A 24,446-nucleotide genomic window follows, 5' to 3' on the forward strand; every position below is an offset into this window, starting at 1 on the left:
TCTCATCAGAATGGAAGCTACTCTCTTGTTTTGTGCTTGACACTGTAAAATCTTTAAGCAGCACTGCTGTCTTCTGGATACTGCAAATAGCAATAATACACTAAATGAACAGTAACTGGCATTTCAATTCTCACCCACTCCATAAACACACTGCTGATGTGGGGATGAGTCACGGTCGTCTATCCAAACACAACTGGGAGTATAGTGTTTCTTATGCGTGCGTGTGTGTGTGTGTGTGTGCTCACATACAAAACGTAGCGGTTAAGTTTATTATCTGATTTCCAACAGTGCAGTGGACAGAGCAACCCATCTGCAGTGAAGCTATGAGAAAGTGTACGCTAAACAAACCTATAGAATTATGTAACAGACTTCAGTGTGTCTGTGTTTGTGTGGGTGTGTGTACTGCTGCTATGCATCTGCATGGATATGTACATCGCGCACTGCGAGCGAGTGTGTGTTTTACAACATGCATGCTCTTGTGCCTCTCTGACAGTGAGATAGGTTTCACAGAGACAGACTGCCATCAGCTGATCTTATGTAATATTCCTTTGCCAGTTCTTCAGATAAAAATCACTTAAAAAGGTGCCGAGAGTGGGATTTGACTGGCACCACATTAAGTCCAGTAGGAGGAGTGAGGTATTCTCCCACCTACTCTTATATAAGAATAGACTGCAGGAATAGGAAGACTGATCAGCGTGAGACGCTGAGGACAAAGAAGAGGACGTGAGGGGAGTGTAGTCTGAGGGTGGAAAGGGATGTGGAGTGTGTGGGGGTTATTTGTTTTTGTTTCTTTAATTAATGAGTTTATCACACTTTGCTAAGTGAGATGTTAATAGCCGTGACATACCATGGGATTGCTACTTCAAATCTGAACTCACTCATTCAGCAACATGAACAAGAAACTATTATTAAAACTGAAATAAAAAAAATTGAGAAAATGAAGTCACTATGACTAGCAGTGGCAGCCCTCTTTAATTCTGAAATTAATGTTATTGAAAATCTGGAAAATGGCTTAAATTTGAGATACATTCTACTTTTGGCAATAAAAAAATAATTTACAACTTACATAAGAATAGAGAGGGACTGCAAAGCTGCTTTTACCAGTAATTTGACTAACAAGAAGACGGTTATAGCCATAATGGCTGTCTTAATATTCACTTCACACCAGAAAACACAGCTGACATGAGAAATTCCACTGGCAGGATAAAATATTTACGAATGAGAGGAAGTTATCGCCAATGTGTTACCTAAATCAACAGTTTCTCCTCCATGCAGTTGTCATTCCACTTCATCTCAGGCTCAGCTCTACTTGGTCTCACCTGCTCAGTTTTCATTGATTTTAAACTGGCTCTTCAGACTTTATGTTTTAGCTCACAGTCCTTCAGCTTAAGCAACACTTTGTCAGGCTCAGCTGCGCTTCGAGTAGCATTCGAGTAGCAATTGTAGCATTAGAAACGCTAAAATGCTAATATTAACCAAACTTCTCATGTTAACAATGTTAACATTCTAACAATCATCCCGTTATGGTGTTTAGCTCAAAGTTCAACTGAAGTTTAGAAACAGAAAAACAGACAAACAGAAAGGGGCTGTGTGAAGCATGCGAGTGAGGACGGGAGGAAAAGTAACAGATCACAAGTTCACAGATTACATTTACTGAGTGGCTTTCTGTGAACTTGTATTTTCCCCAAAAATGGGTCTTCCTTCTTTCACTAAAGGTAATTGCTGTATTCTAGTACTTTTGCAACTGTCATGACATATTTAGATCTTCTAAATAATGATAAGCCAACATATGTGAGCTTTGTTTTTTGTAATAGAAGTGACTACTTTGAACAGTTTCAGACAGAGATTGTCAGGGGGTCAATTTATTTTAAAAGGTTATAGTCTGGATGCCACATTGGCCCTTTGGCACTGGTTTTCTGTAATTTATACATCTGACTCAGAGTACTCAGAAATTAGATCTCTTACTTCTTTACTGTACTTAGTGAGGTTGTTCCTTTAACTAGAATACTCTCTCCACTGTTGACAACAGGCAAAGCAGTTACACTGCGTTAGCTACACAGTATGAATCAGCTCATTCTATAAGACTTTGCCTAAAAATCATGGACTAATTTGGGCCTCTGGCATTAAGGAGGCGATGAAATAAAAAGAGAATAGTTTCCTTTTGGAAAAAAACACAACGAAGGCTCTGAGCTCAAGGAAAAGGCGTCAGCATTACTAGAGCTGAGGACTATTTGATGCTTGTTTTAAGTCGTCTTTAACTGATCAATTAAGTAACCTCAAAGATTTGAATATAATGTTCTTTTGGACGTACAGTCATTTATGCTGGCTGAAGCATCATCGCTTATGTAAAGAGATGAGGTTCAACAAAGACTGTACAGAATCTGAACTATCCCACCAATGTCTTGTTGGTCTTCATTAAACTATGCAGTAATCGACTGTGAAAGTATAGAAAATGTCCTAAAATCTATTTTATTCATTAAATTCTATAGCTTTAAATATGAATGTAAAAGCAAACCATGATATCATTAGTAAATTTCCTAAATGCTTAAAGAAAATAAATATGGCCTCAACCCAGCTGTAATCTTATAGATTTTAGCATAACCTAACTTAATTTACATATCTAAAGTAAAAGGGTTGTTTACAAATGCAAACAACAACAACATCACACTAATTGGTCAGCCCTTCAAAAGTGGCTGAAATGCGAACAGCGCTGTGAGCACTGGTCTGGTGTTGCCAGACTAGACTATTGGTGCTTTAACACAATGTTTAAACATGAGATAAACAATATCAGTAATGTGGATATAAAGACTAATTGGGTAAAGGCAAATAATAAAAGAGCTGGAACAGCTGGTGAGTTCACAAAACGACATCACTCCACTGTCATGCAGCGTTTAAAACCAGGAAAAGACAACATCTGTGCTATATCATGATACTATATGCAAAATCGAAGACAATATCTAGGCTTATAGCATGATATCAATATGATATTGACATATTGCACTATCCTAAGTTCAAAAGAAAATAGTTTTGAGAACTAACTGAAACCACCAACATCTAATGGTTACAGATTATAAAATGTGATGTCTGCTTCTTTTTTCATATAAAATTTGTCGTTGATGTTGTTGTAGAGAGAAAAAAAAAATCATAAAATGAATCTATTATGAAATAAGATTTTTAAGTCTGTATTGATGTGTAATATTTACCTTATATGCATGACTGCACTTTGGTCACAAATTTAAGTTAAAGATAGTGGAGTTCGGGCTGTTGAATAATGTCACTGCACTACATTTGTAATCAGCAGCCAAAGACACAGAGGACTGCCAAGAGATACAGTGACACAGCGCACAGACCCGTACACAGACACCAGAGTCACCTGACACACACACACACACACACACACACACACAGTCTTTGAGCAAAGCAATTTATAAAGAGCCGTAGCCATACTACATCTCATTAAGCAAAATCTGGCCTGTGCTCTCACTTTACACAACAAATGCTGGCCCTTCATCCAGTTCTGCTGCTGCTTTTACTGCAGACAACAAGTCACATGTGTGATATGAAGGGTTCATGATGTGACAATGACTATGTGCTGGTGTGTGTGTGTGTGTGTGTGTGTGTGTGTGTGTGTGTGTGTGTGTGTGTGTGTGTGTGTGTGTGTGTGTGTGTGTGTGTGTGTGTGTGTGTGTGTGTGTGTGTGTGTGTGTGAGAGAGAGAGAGAGAGAGAGAGAGCGAGCGAGAGAAAGGGACACGAGAGCACGTGCCAGGCAGGGCTGAGCTATTAGCAGGCCACTTGAGATAGGTTATGTAACAGCGTTGTGGCTGCTGCAGTACCTGCTAGGCCTGTAGTCGCTGTCATAATTTGACACACAAACAGCCACACACTGATTCACGTCCATATGCACAACGCACCAACTAAAAGGTGTAACAAGATCCCACTCTTTTGAATTTGAAAAGTGGAGCCCCAAACTGCAGACTGACATTCAGTATTCCTACGTAAACATAAGTCAAAACCTGCTCTGGCTGCAGTGTGAAGACTAATAGAGCATGCTGCTGCAGAGATAAGCATCATGGACTACTGCTACTTTCTAATTCAGCTGCTCCTTTATAGCTTATGTCAATGCACCTATGCACTTTCGCTGAAAGTTATGTGTGAGAAGGTTAGCAATTTCGTTTTTTGCTTTGATTATGTTGGAAGAGTCACAGATTCTTAAAGAAGAAAGGTCATAATCGAGGCAGTAAAGTCTGAGAAACCAAGACTTTTCATCCCTAGTGGGACTTCCTGACGGCATTTAAACGCTCCCTGCTTAGTAAAGGCTCACATCTCAAACTCCATACCCCCACTCTGTAAGGCAGGCTGTCTGAATTTATAGTCTAGTTATATTAGGATTACTGCCTCGTGGTTGTATGGCTCCAACAACTAGTGAAGTTGCAGTCTTTCCAGACTCATGTAATATATGTACTGAAGACTTTGATGGAATTTGGCAAATAAATCTGATTCAGTTTTAAGTTAGACATCAAGGATTAGTGTGAATTCAGTGTTTGACCAAATGAAAAATCACAAATTCGTCTTCCGTTCCTGAGTTAAGGTGTTGAATAACGACCAGAAGAGTGTTTTTGAAGAACAATATGATGTCACAAGTACATTAACCTTTGACCTTTTGGGTACAAATGTGTCCTGGCTTCATCATTGTATCCTGTTAAACATTTGTGTGAAAGTTTGTCAGAATTAGTGCATGAACTCTTCAGTTATGGCCACAAACATGATTTGTAAAGATTTGAAGAAAATCCCTCAAGGTGCTCCTGAGAGTTGAAACCCTCACTGCCATCTGACGAGATGACACACTCTTTATTTCAATTTTAACATTGTTGCGGCATTTCATCATGAACGGATATAGTTTTATCCAATCCATAGGTAATGTATAAACAAACAGTACACAAAAAGTTGTGTAGTCTATTACCCTCCTGTGTATGTTTGCACTCTGCAGCATATTAGGAGGTGTTAATATAAACTCCTGACTCATCATTTCCTCATCACCCAGCAATACCTTGGCCCAGCATCAGAGACCCGACCTGTTGGAGGACCTGCTGATGCATATTAATTCAATGCCTATCACCTGTTTGTTATGCAAATTGCTCATTACAATGCAACCATTCTTATGCCCATCACGGCCAAATGTTAATCACAAAATGTGCCATTGTGCTCCGAGGCTTCATTTGAATCCATTAACCTAACAGCAACACCTTAAGTTGCCCTTACATCCTTCAACTTCTTGTCTGTGTGTCAGTGTAGCAAGTTGGTGCATTGATGATAATAAGGCTGGACTGGGTTTAATTACTATTTAACCATACTGTGTCCCAGCAGGTTAGGAGCTCAGCATAGTGACGACTACCTGAGCACAGAGACCCGTCTCTCTCCAGCAGTGAAGGGAAGGAGAATAAATTGGGATGCCTGGCACAGGCCTGGAGGCTCGGTCTCATTTTTCGATTGCTTGTCTGCTGTAGAGGATCACGCTTCTGTAGCACACTGTGCAAGTCTGCTTACTAAGGAAGGCTAGAAAACTTTAAGAACTCCAACACTGAGACATCTGTATGCTCATCTGCTTGGTACAGCTTGCCAACAAAATATGAATTAGGGGGTGAAATGAATGTGTTTGTTGTCCATATGTTCCTGGAATAATAAATAGGGGCTTGGGTGTGTTTATGTGCTTGTGTGCCATCTTAAAAATGGTTCAGTTTCAAATTCCAAAATCATCACACGGTTGTACTCTTTAAAAACACCAAATATATACCTTGTATTGTAACTAGGGATGGGTACCAAAATTTGGTATTAATTGGAACTGGTACCAGAACGTCTCAGAGCAGGGGCGGCTCATTAAGTGATGTGGGGGCAGCAGGTAAACTACTGCCGCTAAAAATACTGTCAAAGAAAAAGTCCTGTTTAAAACAATGCTGCTGCAGTTTCCTACTCAAAAATGTTAATTTATATGCAGTACATGATGTGGTGTTTTTTCTCTTAAAAAAACAAAAAAGAAACAATCAAAGTATCATTAGAGTATTGACTCAATAAGCAGCACAAGTAAGAGTAGCAGTATCATTAAAATCCCTCAACCGTATAGAAAGAAGACATTTTATTTTTTTCCGCCAAAGAAGTGATAATCAAATAATCATTCAATCTTGTCACATCTTTACATGTTATGTCTTTGTTTTTTGCAACAAATTCTTGAGAGTATTATCGATAAGTGGTATCACTATCAGTATTGGTATCAATAAAATCCTAACAATACTCATCCCTAATTGTAACTAAAACAGTATTTTGAATGCAGAACAGCTTGTGTGATGCAACAGTCAAGGTGCATTAAACTGCCTTAAAAAGACAGTGTAAAACTGTTTCCTGTGTGTGTAGTGTGTATTTGGTCTACTAACTGCAATCATCTGGGCCACGTAGCTCTCAGGTCCAGTGTACTCGGTCGGATCCTTCACCCTCACTAGGACCAGGAAGTAAAGGTAGTGCCACATGCTGTGTTCGGATTTGATGTGCTCCTCAAAGGACACCGTCTTGTTGTCAAACTTGTCCCTTTCCAACCCTGCAAGACATTATTTCAATTAACTGTAAATTCTTCCAAATATACCGTTTATTCTATCATTTTCATGCGATCACATAGCTGTACACACCACAGATGAAACAGGTGGTTTTGAGGATCTCCTCCTTCCTCTGTTTCTCACTCCTTAAGTCAGCAAACGTGTCAATGATTACTCCAAAGATGAGGTTAAGAACAATAATGATGACGACGAAGAAGAAGAGAAGGTCGTAAACCACTCGGGCCGCAAACAGAGGCTCCTGTTTGGAGAGGTTACAGGTACAATACGGAGAACATGATTAACTGTAACTTAACCATATATACAGTTGTTATATTTTCATCTTAAACAGAGCACACAACACAAATACAATTTTCATATAGTTCATGTCAATTCAAATGACCGTCGTGTATAGAAAAAAATGCTCTATTAAGAAAACAGACTATTCAATTTGTTCATTTCAAAGTTGTCCTACCTCTTTGGAGGGTCTCCTGAGAATGTCTCCCACACCTCCTCCATTACGCAGTCCCTGGTTCAACACAGTGATTATACACATGAGCAGAGTGTCGCACACCCGTTCTATCCCGTCATCTTCATCTAAGACAAGACACAGACAGAGAACAACATGTGAATGGCAAAAACAGACAGAGTCCCACAGACACTATTACAATGAAAAGAGAATTTATTATTAAAGGAATATATTATAAAGGGTAAAGATGCAGTATTGGCTGCTAAATATCTACATGTGTTCCAGCTAAATATACAACACTTGTGTTTTGTAGAGGGGCCCTATAAATGCAGATGTCTGTCACTGAAAGAGTGAGGGATAAAGCTGCACTACTGGTCAGCTAAATGCCATGACTTCCTGTATCCGTTTCAAATTAAAAGCCTTTGTTTAAAGTTAAAAGCCGTATAGCATTTCATATAGGATATAGCTTTATTTTATTTTTTTAATAGGAGCTTTTCTTTTTTGTCACTATGTTTTGCTGATTTAAAGATAAAAGACTCAACTGGACGTTTTCACTATTACAACATTTGATAATTTTTTTTCTCATAAGGTCAGTCTGAATTTAACTGAACTGAATAAAACAAAACTGAACTAAGAGAACTCAAATTAAGGAAAAAAACAGCAACCTTATTTTATTCAGGTACAGTCTGACAGAACAAAATTATCATTCAGCCGACTCTGATGGATGACTGATTATAAAACATCTTCACATCCTTCACTCCCTCAAATGTGTGAATAAACTGAAAAAAATATATAAAATGCACGTATACTGTTTATAAATAAAGTCATGCACAGCATGAGTACTGAGGAAAAAGAGGAGGTGAAGGTTGTGGACGAGATCACGTGTGTGCCCCTATAGTGCAGGTGATCCATGGAGACACACGAGAACAAACAGGTGTGTGAGTCACCCCCTCTGCCTCATCAAGTTTCTTTGTGTGCACGCCTCAGTGTGTATCTGTGTGTAACAATGTATGACTGTTTGCGTGCCTCAGTGTGTGTGTGTTTGTGTGTGAGTAACCTTTCAGGAACCAACTACTGCCAGAAAGGTCACATACATACACACCCACAACCCCGGTCAAACCACAAAATCTTAAAACATGTCCACTCAACAGTGACTTTCATTATGGGAAACATATGCTGATCTAATTTTACCATAAAACTTACCAGGAACTGATTTTGATGTTGAAATAGGGCAGCTGTCTTTCAAACATGAGTCTGAAACTCCACTGTTGCTCAATAAATCCCTTTTTCCTTTAAAAAAAAAAAAAAAAAAAAAAAAAAAAAAAAAGAAGAGCAAAATGGGATTTAATGTGTTTTTGGCTAATGCTAACAGCACTGAAAATTTCAATGAGAGATGATGATTAAATTGTGCTCCTGCATAAAAATGTCTTCACGCTAATTCTAATCAGCAACGGTAAAATCAGCAAGAAAGATATAGTCAAACATTATGTAAACTGAGGCAGCAGCTGCTGGGTGGGCGGTGAAGTGTTGCTGAAAAAAATCGGAACAAATCATTTGCACATCGGCAAAGCCCTGAGCAGCAGAGGAGCTGTATTGCCTGCGTGTGATCAGCTCAGGCAGACAGGCAGACAGGCAGAAGGAGAACTGTAAACCTGGGCCAGAGTGTCACCAAAGGGGCCCTCCTCCCTGACAGTCTGGAGCACAGAGTGACATGCGGAAGAGGAAGATGAACAGAGTTTGGTACAGGGGGGTCTGAGGAGCGATGCAGGGGTCACAACCCCACGGTGGAAACAGTGTGGACAGGGTGCCCCTCAGCCTTTATGGAGCTCCAGCTGTATCTCAACTCAGCTCTCAGCTAACATACAGACAGGCGTGAGCCCAGCTGGTTATATAACCCACCACTGTTCTGCTGTGTCTGCTGCGCTCTATTCAGCAAAACACAGGATGGTGCGGCCACCAGGTTATGCAACAGGTGCAACATGTGCTGGCAGGATGTCCTCCTGACCGTCGGTGCCGGAGCTCATTAACACACCCACACTCTCCAGAGTGTTTTCAAAATATATGTATGGGTTTGTATATACAAGATACTGTACATGTTGTACAATTTTTTTTTATGTAGAAATTGTATATGTGCAAACACTGATTTGACCATTTTTACGAAGAAATTGTAAAGCAAAAAAGCAACAAAAAAAAAGGTTTACATATAAATTTACATACATTTAAATGATGAATCAACTATCGTAGTGTTTAATTAATTAATTTTGAGTCTAAAATCCTTGATGGTTCAGACGTTTCTGTCCCACATGTTGAATAGTTTGTGTACAGCCATCAACTGCCACCTCTGCCAGTCTGTATCAGTATTCTTCGCTTGAGGTCTGAAACTCGTTTCTAGGAAGTACAATCTGAGTTGTTTACAGGTTCAAGAAAAAGAAAAACAGCTCACAAACAACACACAGATGTTCATGACAGTGTTGTAAAATAGCACAAGTTTAAAATGTTTGAGGTTAACTCCAGTTCTATTCAGGAAAAGAGTAGCCAGGGCATAACAGATATAATACATTAACTGAAAGTATAAAGTACAACTTTACTTCTCTCTGGAGAATGAGGAAAACTATTTTTGGTCTGTTTATACAGTACAGACTCAAGGGAAATAAAGGGACATAGAGGACAACATACATACGAATGTCCCTAGCTGGGCTTGAAAGGGAGACGTTGCAATTACATGGGCTGCTTGAATAATTCTGTTCATTACATTGTACTGATGTTCACTTTATCGATCAATCATGTACCTGTTTAAGACAAGAGGTCCGGTAACAGTGATGCCTTGAAGTGTTTTTTAAGTTTAATGTGTTCTGACCTGGTGCAGGAAGCCGGTCAACCTCCATGCGGAAGTCGTCCTTGAGAAAGAGGAAGCCGATGATGGAGAAAAAGTAGACAAGAAAGATGGCCAGAACAGCTGTCAGAATAATGGAGCGTCCGTTTCTCGTCACACTCTTTATCACGTTGAGCAGTGTCTCCTCTCGGATCACCAGGTCGAACAGCTGTGAAGAGATATCAGCATCAGTGAGACATCAGAAATTATTCAAAACAATAAATTAATAATTAAGTGATGCACTGGTGATCATTCAGTCCCAATGCAAAGCTGGTTTCTTACCAAAAAGCTGTAGAAGAACTCGTGCACAAAGAGGCCCAGGACGCAGATGATGGCATAGCCCAAATGGTAGATAAAGAGCATGTCCATCACAACTGCTTTGTAGCCTCGAGTGAATGTTCCCTGGTTGCCCACAAAACTTACAAGAAAGACTAACTTGTTGAATAACTGAAAAAAGAATGAAAAAATGTCAGGGATAAAAACAAAAGTGCAAAGTTGATGTATGAAAAGGCACAAACAGGAATGTCCTTTAACAACATTTTTTTCCATCACTTACATTGATAGTGCCCAGCAACAACAGAGCAGGGCCGAGGCCCATAGTGTAGATGGCGCGCAAAATGAGGGAGACCAGGAAGAAGAGGATGCCCCACGGCTTGGGTAAGACAGGAAGTAAGAGGGTGAAGACCCCCAATGCCACCCACAGTGAGATATTCCAGAAAGGAGACAAGATGCCTGGGTAGAAGAATACACCGTTGAACAAGGGACAACACATCAATGCTTTGAAATGTGGCATTTCTCTAATGAATTATTCACCTGAGCTAAGAGCTTAAGTTAGCACACACTGTCAAAGGCAACACTTTAAAATGTCAAACAGAGGTCCATAGGGACCTCATCAGTCAAAACAGCCATCTCTTCTTCAGCTCACAAAGTAAGCCAACAAAGTGAAGCTCAAGACTCTTTAGGAAACTGCAACACGATTTATTGAGGAAGATGGATTTCAGGGAAACATTATAACACTTACGTTTTCTGTACCCCACAAAAAACACATATATCTGCATATTTCAGGAAGTCTTACCATTTCATCACACCGCAACACTAACAAACCTTATTTTGCTCGCGTGTATTGGGTACAAAAAAGTGAGTAACTGATATGGGTGTCGATGTGGTTCACATTTGACTAAAGCTGAAGTCAAGTTTTCTAACACTGCAGAGATTAACGTCACATAAAGAGATGAAGTGTGAACGTAGGAAAAAGGAATACATGTTACTTAAATGCTCTGCACTCCCATACTGGTGTTTTGTCTTAATCTGTCTGATTAGATCTCAGGGTAAAGCTGGGTGGAGCCACGCAGGGAATACGATGACGGCAGCAATCTCCACGAACCAATAAACATGATTAAAGTCCAAGTTGTCGCACATCGAAAGGTGCAACCAGAGAGTAAGGAGGATTTCATTAAAAAATACACTCCCACATTGTCCTGAACAGAAGTGTGATAGGCACATGAGGGAAAACACAGGTGTGGGTGGAGTGTAGGTGTGTCAGGCCTTTAAATAAATTGACCTCAGGTGACACGGGGTAACCATCTTTAAACATCAACACAGTGATAATTAATGGTAACTATACAGCTCCATAAAATACTCTTATCAAACTGTTTATTCACTTGAAATAAATAAATACAAACTGCACTCTTGGGTCACAATAAATTTGTAGTTTTAACAGTCAGTAGATTTATTTTAAAGGGATTTATGTTTTGGGTATTTATTTTATTACTCAGGACAAATGTGCACGTGGCAGCACCCGACCCATCAGCCATCGCGTCGCCCAAGTCAGTCGATTTTTAATGGAAAAGGCTGGGAATTAGTACAGGCCAAGGGCAACACTATTACACAGACCTGTATATAACTAATTATTTCATTAGTATAAAAAAAAAAAAATCTTTTAAAAATTTGTCTGGAATCAACATCAGTGTTGAAGTTCGTTGTGCTGCAGCTTCAGCACAAGTTAACACTACCAAATAGCAGTTTAACTTAATGGATGCTGCAGTATACTGACACATAATGTCTAAAGACAGATGTGTAAGGACTGGATGTTATGTCTCGATTATTTACCAGTCTGTCTGCTGTAAAGCTGGGCTCCAGACAAAGTCAGCACTTCTACTCCCAAAAAACATATCAGCTGTGTAAAAATGGTGGATAATGAAAACAGTACATTTAGTGAAAAATGGACCATGAAGTGTGTATTGGCCAATGTTCCATCTTTAAAACTTAAGATAATAAAATGTTTTCATCATTCCTGTTGAATACTACTAATGACTGTGTTTGCATTTAAATTAAAGAGATAAGGAAGTGTTTAATTAAAATGAAGCGGTTTTATTTTTCTTCTCTGTTTTCTCTGGTGAGTTAATTTGATTTTATTTCAGCACCGAGGGCTGTCCCTACAATAACCTACAGAGCCTTGTACACAATGCAAAACAAGTACTGTGTTATTGGTTTGATCATGGTTGTATTGATTATTATGTGGTAAACTCATCTCTACATTTGATCTCAAACAAATGTTATTTTTGACCTTTTCAGTGCAACTTGCATATAAATATAAATGATGAAATTCTCACCCTCATCTCCATCGTCACCAAAGGGGTAGAACACAGCGACAGCGATGTTGAGCAGACAGGCCAGGTAGAAGGAGATGCTCCCCCACAGAGAGATGTGGCGTGACAGGCAGAACATAGCTTTATTTTCTGTGCAAACATAACAGGAGGCTTAAGTACAGGCACACAAGTTCAGAACACACTGCAGGCCCGTCAATTTACTGTGGAAATAAATTAACCAGACTATTTGGATGGTATTCATGATTTACCATCCTGCAGCCTGCTTCCGCTGCCACCATCATTATTTCCCAAGCACTGGATTCAGAGTGTAAAGACTTACTGCGGATCTTCTTCTGCCATCTCATCTCATTGTAGAGGTTGTCAAACTGCTGGAAGAAGTCGTTGACCTTGCTGCCTTGGTCGTCTCTCTCAGTGGTGGTGAAAACGCGTACCTTGGACTCATCAGTGAGGTACTCGCAGATATTAGGGACTGGAAACACAATCTGTTCCATGGTGCGATCGCAACGCACAATCTGGCAACAAATTATTCTGCATTACAGGTTTCAGGTATCCTTTTTTATGGCAGAGAGGAACTGTTGTAAAAAGTTTTAGACTTTGTGAGGATGAATTATAATGATGTTTACCTCTATCTGAGCTGTGTGATTGGCATAGTAATGAAGAGCATCATCCTCCTCATATTCTGGGTCCACTCCGCTCCCCAGCCCCAACCCCGACCCCGGCCTCAGGCTCTGCTGCAAGATCTTATTGTGTCTGGCCAACTAAGAAACATAAAGAAAACACATCGTTTAATTCAGTTTTAACCAGTACAACACATGACATGAAAATAAGTATGTACCATGTATGTATATAACCATTCTTCCAAGTTATAGTTTTAGAGTCCCTGTGATTATAGATTGATAATATCAGATATTGCTGTTTGTTTTGCTTAGAATTTAGTCTTTTTCGCTGTTTTTCTTTTTATGTACATTTGACTGACCATTTTTTCTGCTTCTCTGGGAGACTGACATTCACCTTAACTGTGTACAATACAAAAGAAGGATAATATAACAAATCCCATGTGACAATAAAAGACGGCTTGTAATAGCGGAATGTAATCGAAACTGTACTTTGAGTTTGGATGTTTTTTGTTCTCTGTTTGTTTTTAGCTTATTTTTTGGAAAAAAGTTTTACTCATCTATTTATTTGAATTACTGTATGTAATTGTAGAAAAGGGAAAATAAATATAAAGAGTTTATGGAAATCTCTTTCAGCCAAAAAAATATATTAACAGTTGTTTACTCTTCACATTTCTATTTTCGACTTTTTAATCATTTACTTCTATGAATTTATTGACTCATTATTTATTTCATACAACTGCCCTGAAGATAAAATACCAAGATAATATATTCAAAACATACTTGAGAAGTTCATGTCTAAGTTTATGTCATCAGTCATTGTGTGTTTTTCTCAGGCCAAAAAGAAAAGAAAAAAAAACAACCTTCCTCATCATGGTGAAACTTGTCTGATGGGTAGACAAAAATATCCTGTCTGACACTTGACTCTAAAGAGGCAGAAGTGAAAACATGCTGGGCATGGTCTGCCTTCTCCAACTTACATAAACTGTAGACAAAGACTGAGACACAATATAACACAACTTCTTGCTCAGGGGAACAATACTCCTGTTTCAGTTCTTCATTCTCAACAACCTGGACAAGACGGACCGAATTTATTTAGTAGCGCAGAGATTACCTGCCTCAAACTCCTAAACCCAACCTGTCTGTAGAACCAGTGTCACATCATGAAAACTAATTTTAGAAAACTGTCAGAGCAGTTCATTCACAGAGGAGCGGTCTTCAATCACTTAGCTCTCCTGCAGTGCATGGCTAAGAGGTCAGCAGGAGGTCGGTCAGACAGAGGAAATGCTGTAATGACTCAGTCACAGACAAATACAAGCTCAGGCTATGTTTCATTACCTGGTGGGCCAGGATGTAAATGTTGTGTCCGACGTCTTTGGGTTTGATCAGGTCTCCAGCACTGTCCTCGTCCTCCTCACTATCCAGACCCTGCGTGTAGGCTTCCTTCATGACATCCACCTGAAGCACAACAGTTAAGAAAAATCTCAGACTTTACATGGGACCTAACTAAGTATGGTCTATGTATGTGTTTAAACAAAACGTACCAGTTCGGTGGGTCTCATCTTGTAGAGAATCTTCTCTGCGTTCTCGCTGTCATGTCGGCTCTCCATGATAGCCAACAGGAGTTTGGAGGCGTTGTTCTACAACACAAGGCTCCACCAGTGAGCTTTAATATTTTGATCAAACGCAAACTACATAGCTGAGGGATTAAGGAGTTAATGACTCAACAGATTTAGCAAGATCAATCCATTTGAATGTTGTAATCTGACTAAAGAGCTGTAACACAAAATATAGCCACTAAACATCAGATCATCTCTACAGAAAAATACGGCTCCATCTATTGCCTAAAACATACCGAATTTATTTGCCATATTGCTCTTTTGAACACCGGAATTAACCAAATTACCTCCAGTTATCTTGCTGCAAGTCTCCAGCACTTTAGATAATGAATACTATAAACAGCAAGTTGTAAGCATATTTAAGGTAATGGCTGTGCGTTATGGCGGGACGCCTCTCAGGTTTCTCAAACACCTACTGCTCACCTTGAGCTCCAGCACCAAGTCCAGCCGATCCTTCCCGAGGGGGTTGATGGAGTTGACAATCAGTGCTATAATGATGTCAATGCCATTTGACTCATGCCTGGCTATACAGGTCTGGAAAGGAACAAGGGAAATACAGTGTTTAGTGTTGAGGACATGGGACATAATTATAATTCATAAGAGGAAAAGTTTCTCTACTTAAATAGTATACAAACTATATTAAAAGCTGATTATTATAAAACCTCTGTGTGTTGTACATTGTATAACAATTGACAGCAATCAATCATATTTTTGAATGCAAGAAATTACACAATTCAAATGACCTGTATCACAACAAACAAGTTGAGTTTTTCTGGATTTTTTTTTTGTCTGACAACTCATAAATGAAATGTTTTACACTTTCTATAATGAATATTCTTTGGGTCAAGCCATAACACCAATAAAGAACACACACACACACACAAAAAAAATCAACTAATATAGACTCTCATATCATTGTATTGATATTAATTTAATATATTGGCTACTTAACTATCTGCTAACCCTTGTATCTGTTCTCAACTCTCCAGTCATCCACCCACCTGGTTTTCATGGCAGGGTCCCTGGCAGTACTCAGTAATGGTTTCCAGGGTTTGGCGAACCAGATCCACATTACTCTTATTTATATAAAGTCCCAGCAGCCCGAGGCCTCCAGTGGTGCTCCCGCAAATGCAGTCCAGGAACTGAAGAGTCTCACACACCAGATTGTAGTTAGTCTTGTTGTTCTGATTGCGCAGAAAGTTCTGGAGTCAGAGCAGAAAAACAGAAGTCAATCAGCAGTCCGTGTAGCAGTGGTTAGACTTTGAAGGTTCTCGAGGAGTTCCTGTACCTGCAGGTCTGAATTGTGGTTCTCACAGAGCAGCTGTAGGTAACGTAGGATTGGTTTCATTATGGTGATGGCTGGGCTCATTTGAGTTTCCTCTAAGGCCTCCTCCGCCTCGATTATCTCACTGTTCTGGCCGAGTCCTTCAAGGTCGGGGTCCAGCTCCTTTTTGAATGCGCGGAAGGCCTTTGAGGTGACTGAGGAGGCGTCCTTTAGCTGCCCTCGCATGTCCTCCCTCATGTGAAGCCTTGCGTCTTTCCCTACAAGGGATCACGCATGGAGGATTAAACACCACAGTTCACTGTTTAATTACTCCACAGTACAGGAACAACTGGCAGAGGATGGGTCTTTGCAAAAGGATAGAAGTGCACAATTTTACATGATATACATAACGGTTACCATTTTGCAAGTGACAAATTAAAAACAATAAAATCAAGAGACCCCCTTGACGAGAGGGCAACTATTGAGTGGGGTTCTGCAGCATGAAAGCACACAATCTTGATACAATGGCCTTTTGATAGGCCTGTGATGTGGGCCGTCACATGGCCTCTGACATGTGACTGCAGGAGCAGGGAACAACAGTCTGCACAGAGGTCAGCAGAGCAACAAAGATCACTCTGGATTTATCTGTCACTATCATTTTAAACCTGAGGCCGAACTGAACTTCAGGACCTCCATTAATATTTTCGAGTCCTAATTGAGTGTGTGACTTTAAACTCACCCCAGCTCTGTTTCTATGGCAATGCCTGGCTGTGCCCAGGACATGACCTGTATGACTCAGTATGTCACTTTTTAAATGCTCGTCTCCAAGTACCTCTGACATTATTACGTTTATTCACTCTAAATTAATTTTACTGACTTACTTGCAGCTTAGTTTTGGCAGTTTAACAGAGGTTTGCTGCATGTTCCAGATGGCACAGGTAACAAATATTTTCTTGCCATATTTGGGACTTAAGCCAAGGAACCATGATGTGTTGGTCATAATTAAATAAATAGAATACAGAAAAGTCAAGATTCATCATTATTGAACTGTACCTTTCTTGAACCTGATGATGTCACTGTCATCATCCCTTTTTCTGCAGCTGAGTTCAAACATGTTGACGGACACGGTAGCTCGAATCTCCTGCTGGGCCAAACGCATGCGGTCATAGAAAACCTTGAAGAACCTCTCAGACTTCTTCTGCTTGTACAACTGGTTGTAAAACGAGTTCTGGATGGAAGACAGAGCAGTGATGAGCATAAATAACCAAAAGCATGAAGGGGAAAAAGGGATATGAGCGTCCGTGTAGCCCACCTGTGTCTGTGTGTTACCACCCTGGAGAAGAGCGATGCCCAGCAGGATGCTCTCCTCAAACACCCGGTCATTCTTGGTGTTGACAATGAGGTCAATGACCAGCTCTGAGGCCCCAACGTTGTCCAAGAGACACTGGATCTCCACCATACTGCTGCCGGGCTTGTCAGAGTCCAGCATGGGAGAACCTCCTGCAGAGATTTAATATAAACATTTTATGAAACCCATACGACTACACACATTATGGATATTCATATTCTAATCTACTATATTCCACAACTGTCTGGACCTAATACTTATGTATATTTATGTGTTGCTTTAGGAATCTCTTTAACCAGATTCAAAGGCTGCCTGCGATTGTCAAACATCTCCTAAGAAACAGATTGCTGTCATGTTAGTTACTGTTGTTTCCTCGGCAGTGAGTAGCTATTGCAGTGTCTGCTGGGTTTATTTGGGGTTCTCGGTACCTCCAGATGACGGCTTGACAAAGCCGCCAGATGAGCTGTTTCCACTCCCAAGCTCAGATTTGGAGAGAAGCTTTTGATTTCCAAAGTAGCGTGTGAGAAGAATCTTTCTTAAATCATTTCCCTGTGGAGACAGAAATCATAATGTTAAATCCATATCACAGCCTGACAGAGTGCCAGTCTAGAAACTTGTATTTTTTTGTAAACCATAACCATAAAAATGATATAAAAATTCAGGGCAAATGTTAACAAATGTCCCATCCAAGAGAACATTTGTGGTGAGGTGTGTATACACTGGTATGAAATCTACCCAATCATCCCTTAGAGGGCCGAGCAGATTTCATTTCATTCCACCTAATAGGAGAGATCGCCATCATGCCATGATTTCTGTCTTGATGGGAGCAATGGCTTGCAGGACCACAATGACCTTATCAACAAAGAAATTGGCGCTTTAGAGAGTATGATAGCAAAAGTGTTGTCCAATAACTTGATCCTAACTGAGTATTTATGAGGAAACCTGAGATTGCAGCTGGGACGTATTATGAGAGAAGCTATCATAAATGATTAGAAAAGGTTATTTTAAGAGTTTTATAATTAGAAAAGTCTTTCCTGAAATCCTCTATGTAGCTGTTTTCTTTTTTCTATTTAGACTTTTTTAGATCAAGACAAGCTTTCCCTGTCTTACTTAACTTTACAGCTGTACAGTGTGTACAAAATGTGCCACCGTCACTACAAACACTTAAGTGAAAATGAGGGAGACTGTACAGAACGCAGTCATTTGTGTAATGGTTGATATATATGTCAGAAATAATATCTTGCACAAAACCAGTTTTCTTCTAGCAGCGTGTTTATTTAAGGACTGCATTTATTTTCGTTCCATCTCTAATAAACATCTGTGCGTCTTTTGTGACATTTGACAAGGATGAGATGAAGATATTCACGGAGATAATCTCCTACAGTGGTTGTGTAATCGAAGTCCGAGTGATTGACAGCTGGATGACTTTCATTGTGTTTGTCACTACCTATTTTTATTGTGCAACGGGGCGGGGGGTGGGAGGGGGGTGAAGGATAGGCAGATGGACGGATGGATGAATGGCATATACAGAATGTATGAATACTAAGGGTGGTAGCATCCGTTTCTATGGCAACGTAACAACACAAAATGGCCTTATTTTGATGATATCATCACCGTTATTTATCCCCCAACTGGAAGGACAAATGAAAAGACAGATAAATAGATTGATGGAAGGGTGGAGCAAAAAAAAATTAAAAAAAAATGTATGGACTGCAAGGGGCCCACCTATGCTTTCCATGGAAACATGTTAGCAGGCCGAACAGCCTTCCTCTGCGATGCAGGTGGCCATCGAATTACCTGAAATACGTAATGTACTACAGCTTCCCAGGAGATACAGTTTTCATGAAGCTTATGCAAATAGTGGTGACGAGGTATTAAACCAGGTTGATAATGATTTTTTTAGGCTGTTTATGATGTTGTGGAGCAACTTAGATCTTAAACAATTAGTCAATTAATCAATTTAGTCAATCTTTATCAACTGTTTATGGTGTCATTTTCATCAACAATGAATCATTCAATCAACAACAACAACAATCAGTTGTTTATGAAATAGAATGTGACTATATCATTGATTAAATATCTGTTGGCTTTGTATCATTGGTCAACCAAAACAGGCAATCTCGAGAGATCACCTGGGGCTCTGGGAACCTGTGATGGGCATTTTATTTGACTCAGATTAGAGCAAAATAATTCATGCTCAGATTAACATCATAAAAATAATCATACAGTCATAAATGTTGACATTTGTTCTTTATCATATGCCATAATTTTGCAGTGTTTGTGACTGATGCACTGGCAATTATCATTTGTGTAGGTGCCTTTGAAGGTGTTGTTTACACTAGTTGCTTCTTACAGTAATTTGCACGTAGCAAAACTGTAATGTAGCACAGGAGTCTCTGCTAAAACTGAAGCGGAACAAAAGAAAAATAATGGTCACTTTTGATGGTATATTATGTTTCAAACTGCACCCTCCAGAAAAAGACCATCAATACTTTGGACAACAAGAGCAATAAGCGATCAGACAAATGAGGCACCTCCATGCCTGACCACGAAAAGACTGGCCAGGTACAGACCAGCTAAAGACTCCCAAACTAAGTGCAATGAAGAGCAAAGATGTGGAGGAGCACGTGCAGCTGATGCTCCCTGTGTCAGTAAACACTCCATCTCATCTGCAGTCAGCAGAGACACTTGTCTGCCTGCACTGTCTGGATGAGCTGTCTCGCAGACACACACACACAGAGACACACAAACACGCGCGCGCGCGCGCGCACACACACACACACACACACACACACACACACACACACACACACACACACACACACACACACACACACACACACACACACACACACACACACACACACAGCACGCTTTTTGAACTGAAGGTGAGGATCCATTGAGCCGGCTTCTCTCATCTCCACACAGAAATACACAGACACACTCTGCAACTCCAAACTCAGGACTACAGGCAACACATCCCAATGCACGCTCTTTGACTGATTGCAGATTGAATCATGTTTGAATTCACATTTCCCCTTTTCTGACAGAGGACATGTTGGTTTTTCTGCTCTCAAATACCAGCAGGGGGAAGGTGAAAGGGGATGGGGTGACAGTTTTTTTTTTCTCTTGGTTGCCTCTACTTCGGGCAATGCAGTCTGCTGGCTAAATCTGCAGAGAGAGTGAGAGAGAGAGAGAGAGAGAGAGAGAGAGAGAGAGAGAGAGAGAGAGAGAGAGAGAGAAGAGAGAGGAGGGGATGGGAGGTAGGATGGCGGTTGAGGAGAGTCAGCCCAGCCTGACTCATCTGCTTGCTGCTGCATTGACGAGAAAAACTCCAGTCAGGTGATGTAAGAGCCACGAGAAAGAAGGAGAGATAGGAATAGAGGTAGAAGAACCGAAAGCAGTAAGAGGAGGTGGAGGGGGGGTGTAGGAGGAGGAGGAGAGGAACAAATAAAACCCAGCAAGGAGCAGACAGTCATGGTGTTTTAAAATGTGCACCGGCACGCCACACTGCGGCTATGGTGTCCAAGCCGGGGACGAGCTGCCGATCGCCCCCCTCCGCCGGCATCTTCTCTCTCTCTCTCACGCACACGCCTGTGCAAACACACACACACACACACACACACACACACACACACACACACACACACACACACACACACACACACACACACACACACACACACACACACACACACGCCCCGCCCCGCCTCCAGACTTCTCGCAGCTCAGCTATCTGCAGATCTCTCTTACTCCCGAGGGAAGCATGGATAAAAAGACAAAGACACAGCATGCCCTGTGCTACTTTAGGTGGTCTGAAAACTCACGCGGGCAGCGGAGGGCAGCACTAGCTATAAAACCAGGACAGACAGTGCCAGGAATGGGTGGAGAGTCTCGAATTGCAGAAGGGTCAGATAAGGCTGACTGTAGCAGACACTCAGTCAACAAACAAGGACAACGTTTTCCCCAAAAAAAGGTTGATATTGGAGGGGTGGGGATGGGTTGCTAATAGTTCTCAAGTAAACTGTTATACAGCACAGTTTCCCCTATTGGCCATGTGAGTCGAACAACTTTACTATCAGGCAGCAACATTAAAGTCCCTGCAGAAACACTTTATTCAGGATACAGTTTCATACCTTCTGTTGCTGTTGTGGTTTAGCTCATGAGACTAAAACTCCAACTGAAATTTAATCTGATCATGTATAGAGAGTAAAAGCGTGAGTTGCATGTTATCTAATAAAAGCTTCGGTTGTCTCTAAAGAAGGTTTGAAACTTGAGGGAAAATGAAAAGCTTAAAGTTGGGGCCTTCTGTAACATAATACATATCCATATCAATGTGTTTTGCAAGGTTTTCTCACCATGGGACTTACTTCATGAATAGGAGCAAAAATAAGGAAGACACGCACAGTCACATTATCCTGCTGTTTTAGTACAAACACAGCAGGAATGTGAAGATAGACAGAAAAAACAGCGATGTGTGGAGATACAGGCAGTTTTAGAGCTACCACTGATGATACTCAGATCATGTCATCTGCTTTTTTCTGAGAATTTGTTGGCTCATGACCTTGGGATTTCAAAAATCATGGCTAGAACCTCTATATACAGAGGGGATAAACAGCTTGAATTAGCATTATATACTGCTACCGCTAATTACAAGGTGAATTATTGATAAGGCACTTTATTGCTCGGCTGTGCTAAGCTACATTAGGCTATGTTAAATCAAGTTAGGCTTAAAATGTGCTTGCTTTTTACTGATCCTTCTGAATGATATGAAACGTGTACATGTAGATCTGCAGCTTTGAAGAGAGAGACTAAAGTCTACAGATGTTACGTGCATCTGATGGAATCCTGCAAAAGACACGCGCATCACGTGCTGCCATTTACAGCGTCTTTAAGTTGCAATTCCACAGCACATGAAATGTTTTTACCCAACAAACAAGCACATCAGCAAAACAAATTAAGCCCACATGTGAGAGCAATTGGTGATACTGATTCAGGGAAATACAAGACCAGCAGCGTAAACAAGCACTAAACGGTCTGCTCAGCAAAGGCCTTACTGTTAACTGGTGGGTTCACTGTGGAAGTATACGTGTTATTCTCTATCATCATTAAGCACTGATTGTGTTTATTCAGAAGTTGATGATGACAAATAGTTGGCTGGCAAGTAAGGTCTGTTTTGGCTCCACTACAGCTCAAGCATTTAAAGTGGATATATTAAGAAGAACTTAAAATAATATTTTTTCTCTGGCTTTATGTTGCTGGTCTTTCTGACAGTCAGTCGTTCCACCACTTGGATCCAGCTATGGAAGAATTCAACAGAAATGAAATGGATCATCATTAAATATGGTACAAACATTCATGGATCTCAGGGCATTAGTCCGTATGACTTTGATAATCCCCTGACTTTTCATCTAGCGCTTCCAGCAGATCAAAGTTTCCATTTATTCTGTAAAATATCTCAACATCTACTAGATTAATTGATACCACAATGTATACACGTTTATAGTTCTTAACTGACTGATATCTACGTTGCCACCATGAGGTTTATGGTTTTGAGTGACGGTGTCAAAAACTGTTGCATTAATTGCCATGATTTACATCTACAAAGCCATTTTTGGGATAAACCTTTCAGCCTATGTCTGTTCCCTTCTCTGTTTCAGCTCTGGTAGTTTTTAGCTATGCTCCTCCTAGTGCTTGCTTTGAATGTATCCTGGGTTCTGACAGATCTGGGAAAACTGCCTTTTCCTACTCTGCACCGTTGGACATGAAATACTTTTACAAAATGATCTATTAGACACACTTGTAGCCATTGTTGAATTTAGGGACATCATAATGTCAGGTATGTGGTTGCTTTTCTTAAGAGGTCACTGGGTTTAAATAGTTGTGCCACTGTTAATCACGGATATTGTATATTATGTTGTGTATGCTGCATTAGATTTATGTTTGTGAGTTTTTATGACTACTACCCTGGTCAGGTTACGTTTGGCAAAGAGATTTTGGATCTCAAAGGGATTTACTGTTAAGTAAAAGTAAAATAAATAAAAATGAAATTTGACATCTAGACATTCATGTCCCTCGAGGGATAATAATGCTTTTGATCCCCTGCCTTTAATTTTGTGAAAATGTCAGGTCAACACCAGAGTAAAACACTGTGGTTTGTAACTTAAGGATTAGTAGCATTTAGCTAAAGCGTTTTACAGCTAAAGGTGTGAACACTATTTTCACGTGAGTTACTGTAACAAAAGGTTAGGTGCAGCTGTGTGCATTACCAAAATTGGAAGCTCGAAGCAATCATTCAGAAAACAAAATTGCAATTCATATCATTCATCCTCTCGCCTGTCATGTGCCTCTGAGCACAAGTGACCTAACTCGCATGCAATCAGATTCGAATAACAAACTATGAACTATGTCGAAACACTGTTCACAATGACAATTAATCTCATTCATAGTGGCCTTCACATGCATGAGACTCTGACCACATGGCCTCAACATTTTCACACACTGAAAAAAATGACATTCAGGAAAGAAGCTTATTTGAGAATGGTTAATTTTCTTTCACAACAAAAGAATAAAAGTTGTCGAGCACCGAATGTGCTAGAATATGTGGCTTTTTTCATGGTAACTGGCATTGATTTGTCATAGTAAGGTGCTGAAGCTATTATTCTGCTAGAGCTGACAGGAAAAAGTCTGACTAATGCACTTGACAGTCTAGTTTTAAGCATCTTCAACTTGACTTTCTAACAATTCATTGCTTACCTGAAGAATCTAAGCCATTTTTAAAACAATTTTTTAGGTTTGACAATTTTTTTGTAGTGGCTAGATTTTGCGTCATAAAAATGTATCAAGTCATTTTTTCAAATGATCACATTTCTCTATAGTTAAGAAAATTGTTTTGTTTCTTTTTTGAGGTTAGTTGTTGCAGGGCAAGTGTTTTTTTTACAAGATGTCTCCCTCCTCGAGAGCATGAAATAGTGTTCCAGGTCTGAAGGCATTTCTACACAGCATACGCAGACTTCCGACTTCCTGTGCCCAGTCACGGTCAGACCAGACAGACAACATGTGCTAATCCCTC

General features: G+C 40.2%; 1 protein-coding gene across 2 annotated transcripts in view; it reads right to left on the bottom strand.

Moving 5' to 3' along the window:
* The window catches only part of itpr2 (inositol 1,4,5-trisphosphate receptor, type 2), a 55,882-nt gene that overhangs the window by 3,494 nt on the left and 27,942 nt on the right, over window positions 1-24,446 (bottom strand). The window contains exons 38-55 of one of the 2 annotated variants that reach the window (XM_069701946.1): window positions 17,803-17,923; window positions 17,339-17,526; window positions 17,080-17,254; window positions 16,051-16,304; window positions 15,764-15,964; window positions 15,186-15,296; window positions 14,688-14,783; window positions 14,482-14,601; window positions 13,153-13,287; window positions 12,849-13,041; window positions 12,533-12,658; window positions 10,477-10,652; window positions 10,203-10,367; window positions 9,906-10,089; window positions 8,252-8,338; window positions 7,055-7,176; window positions 6,676-6,841; window positions 6,427-6,587 (exon numbers count right to left, since the gene is read on the bottom strand). In XM_069701946.1, coding sequence (XP_069558047.1) covers window positions 6,427-6,587; window positions 6,676-6,841; window positions 7,055-7,176; window positions 8,252-8,338; window positions 9,906-10,089; window positions 10,203-10,367; window positions 10,477-10,652; window positions 12,533-12,658; window positions 12,849-13,041; window positions 13,153-13,287; window positions 14,482-14,601; window positions 14,688-14,783; window positions 15,186-15,296; window positions 15,764-15,964; window positions 16,051-16,304; window positions 17,080-17,254; window positions 17,339-17,526; window positions 17,803-17,923 — 2,781 coding nt within the window. The remainder of the gene's footprint in view (window positions 1-6,426; window positions 6,588-6,675; window positions 6,842-7,054; window positions 7,177-8,251; window positions 8,339-9,905; window positions 10,090-10,202; window positions 10,368-10,476; window positions 10,653-12,532; window positions 12,659-12,848; window positions 13,042-13,152; window positions 13,288-14,481; window positions 14,602-14,687; window positions 14,784-15,185; window positions 15,297-15,763; window positions 15,965-16,050; window positions 16,305-17,079; window positions 17,255-17,338; window positions 17,527-17,802; window positions 17,924-24,446) is intronic. The other variant, XM_069701947.1, reaches the window with a different exon arrangement.

The sequence above is a fragment of the Brachyistius frenatus genome, unplaced genomic scaffold (genome assembly GCF_029030835.1).
Source record: "Brachyistius frenatus isolate BFR_SWC_R1_liver_20210118 unplaced genomic scaffold, ASM2903083v1 Contig_39, whole genome shotgun sequence".
NCBI classification, from domain to species: domain Eukaryota; kingdom Metazoa; phylum Chordata; class Actinopteri; family Embiotocidae; genus Brachyistius; species Brachyistius frenatus.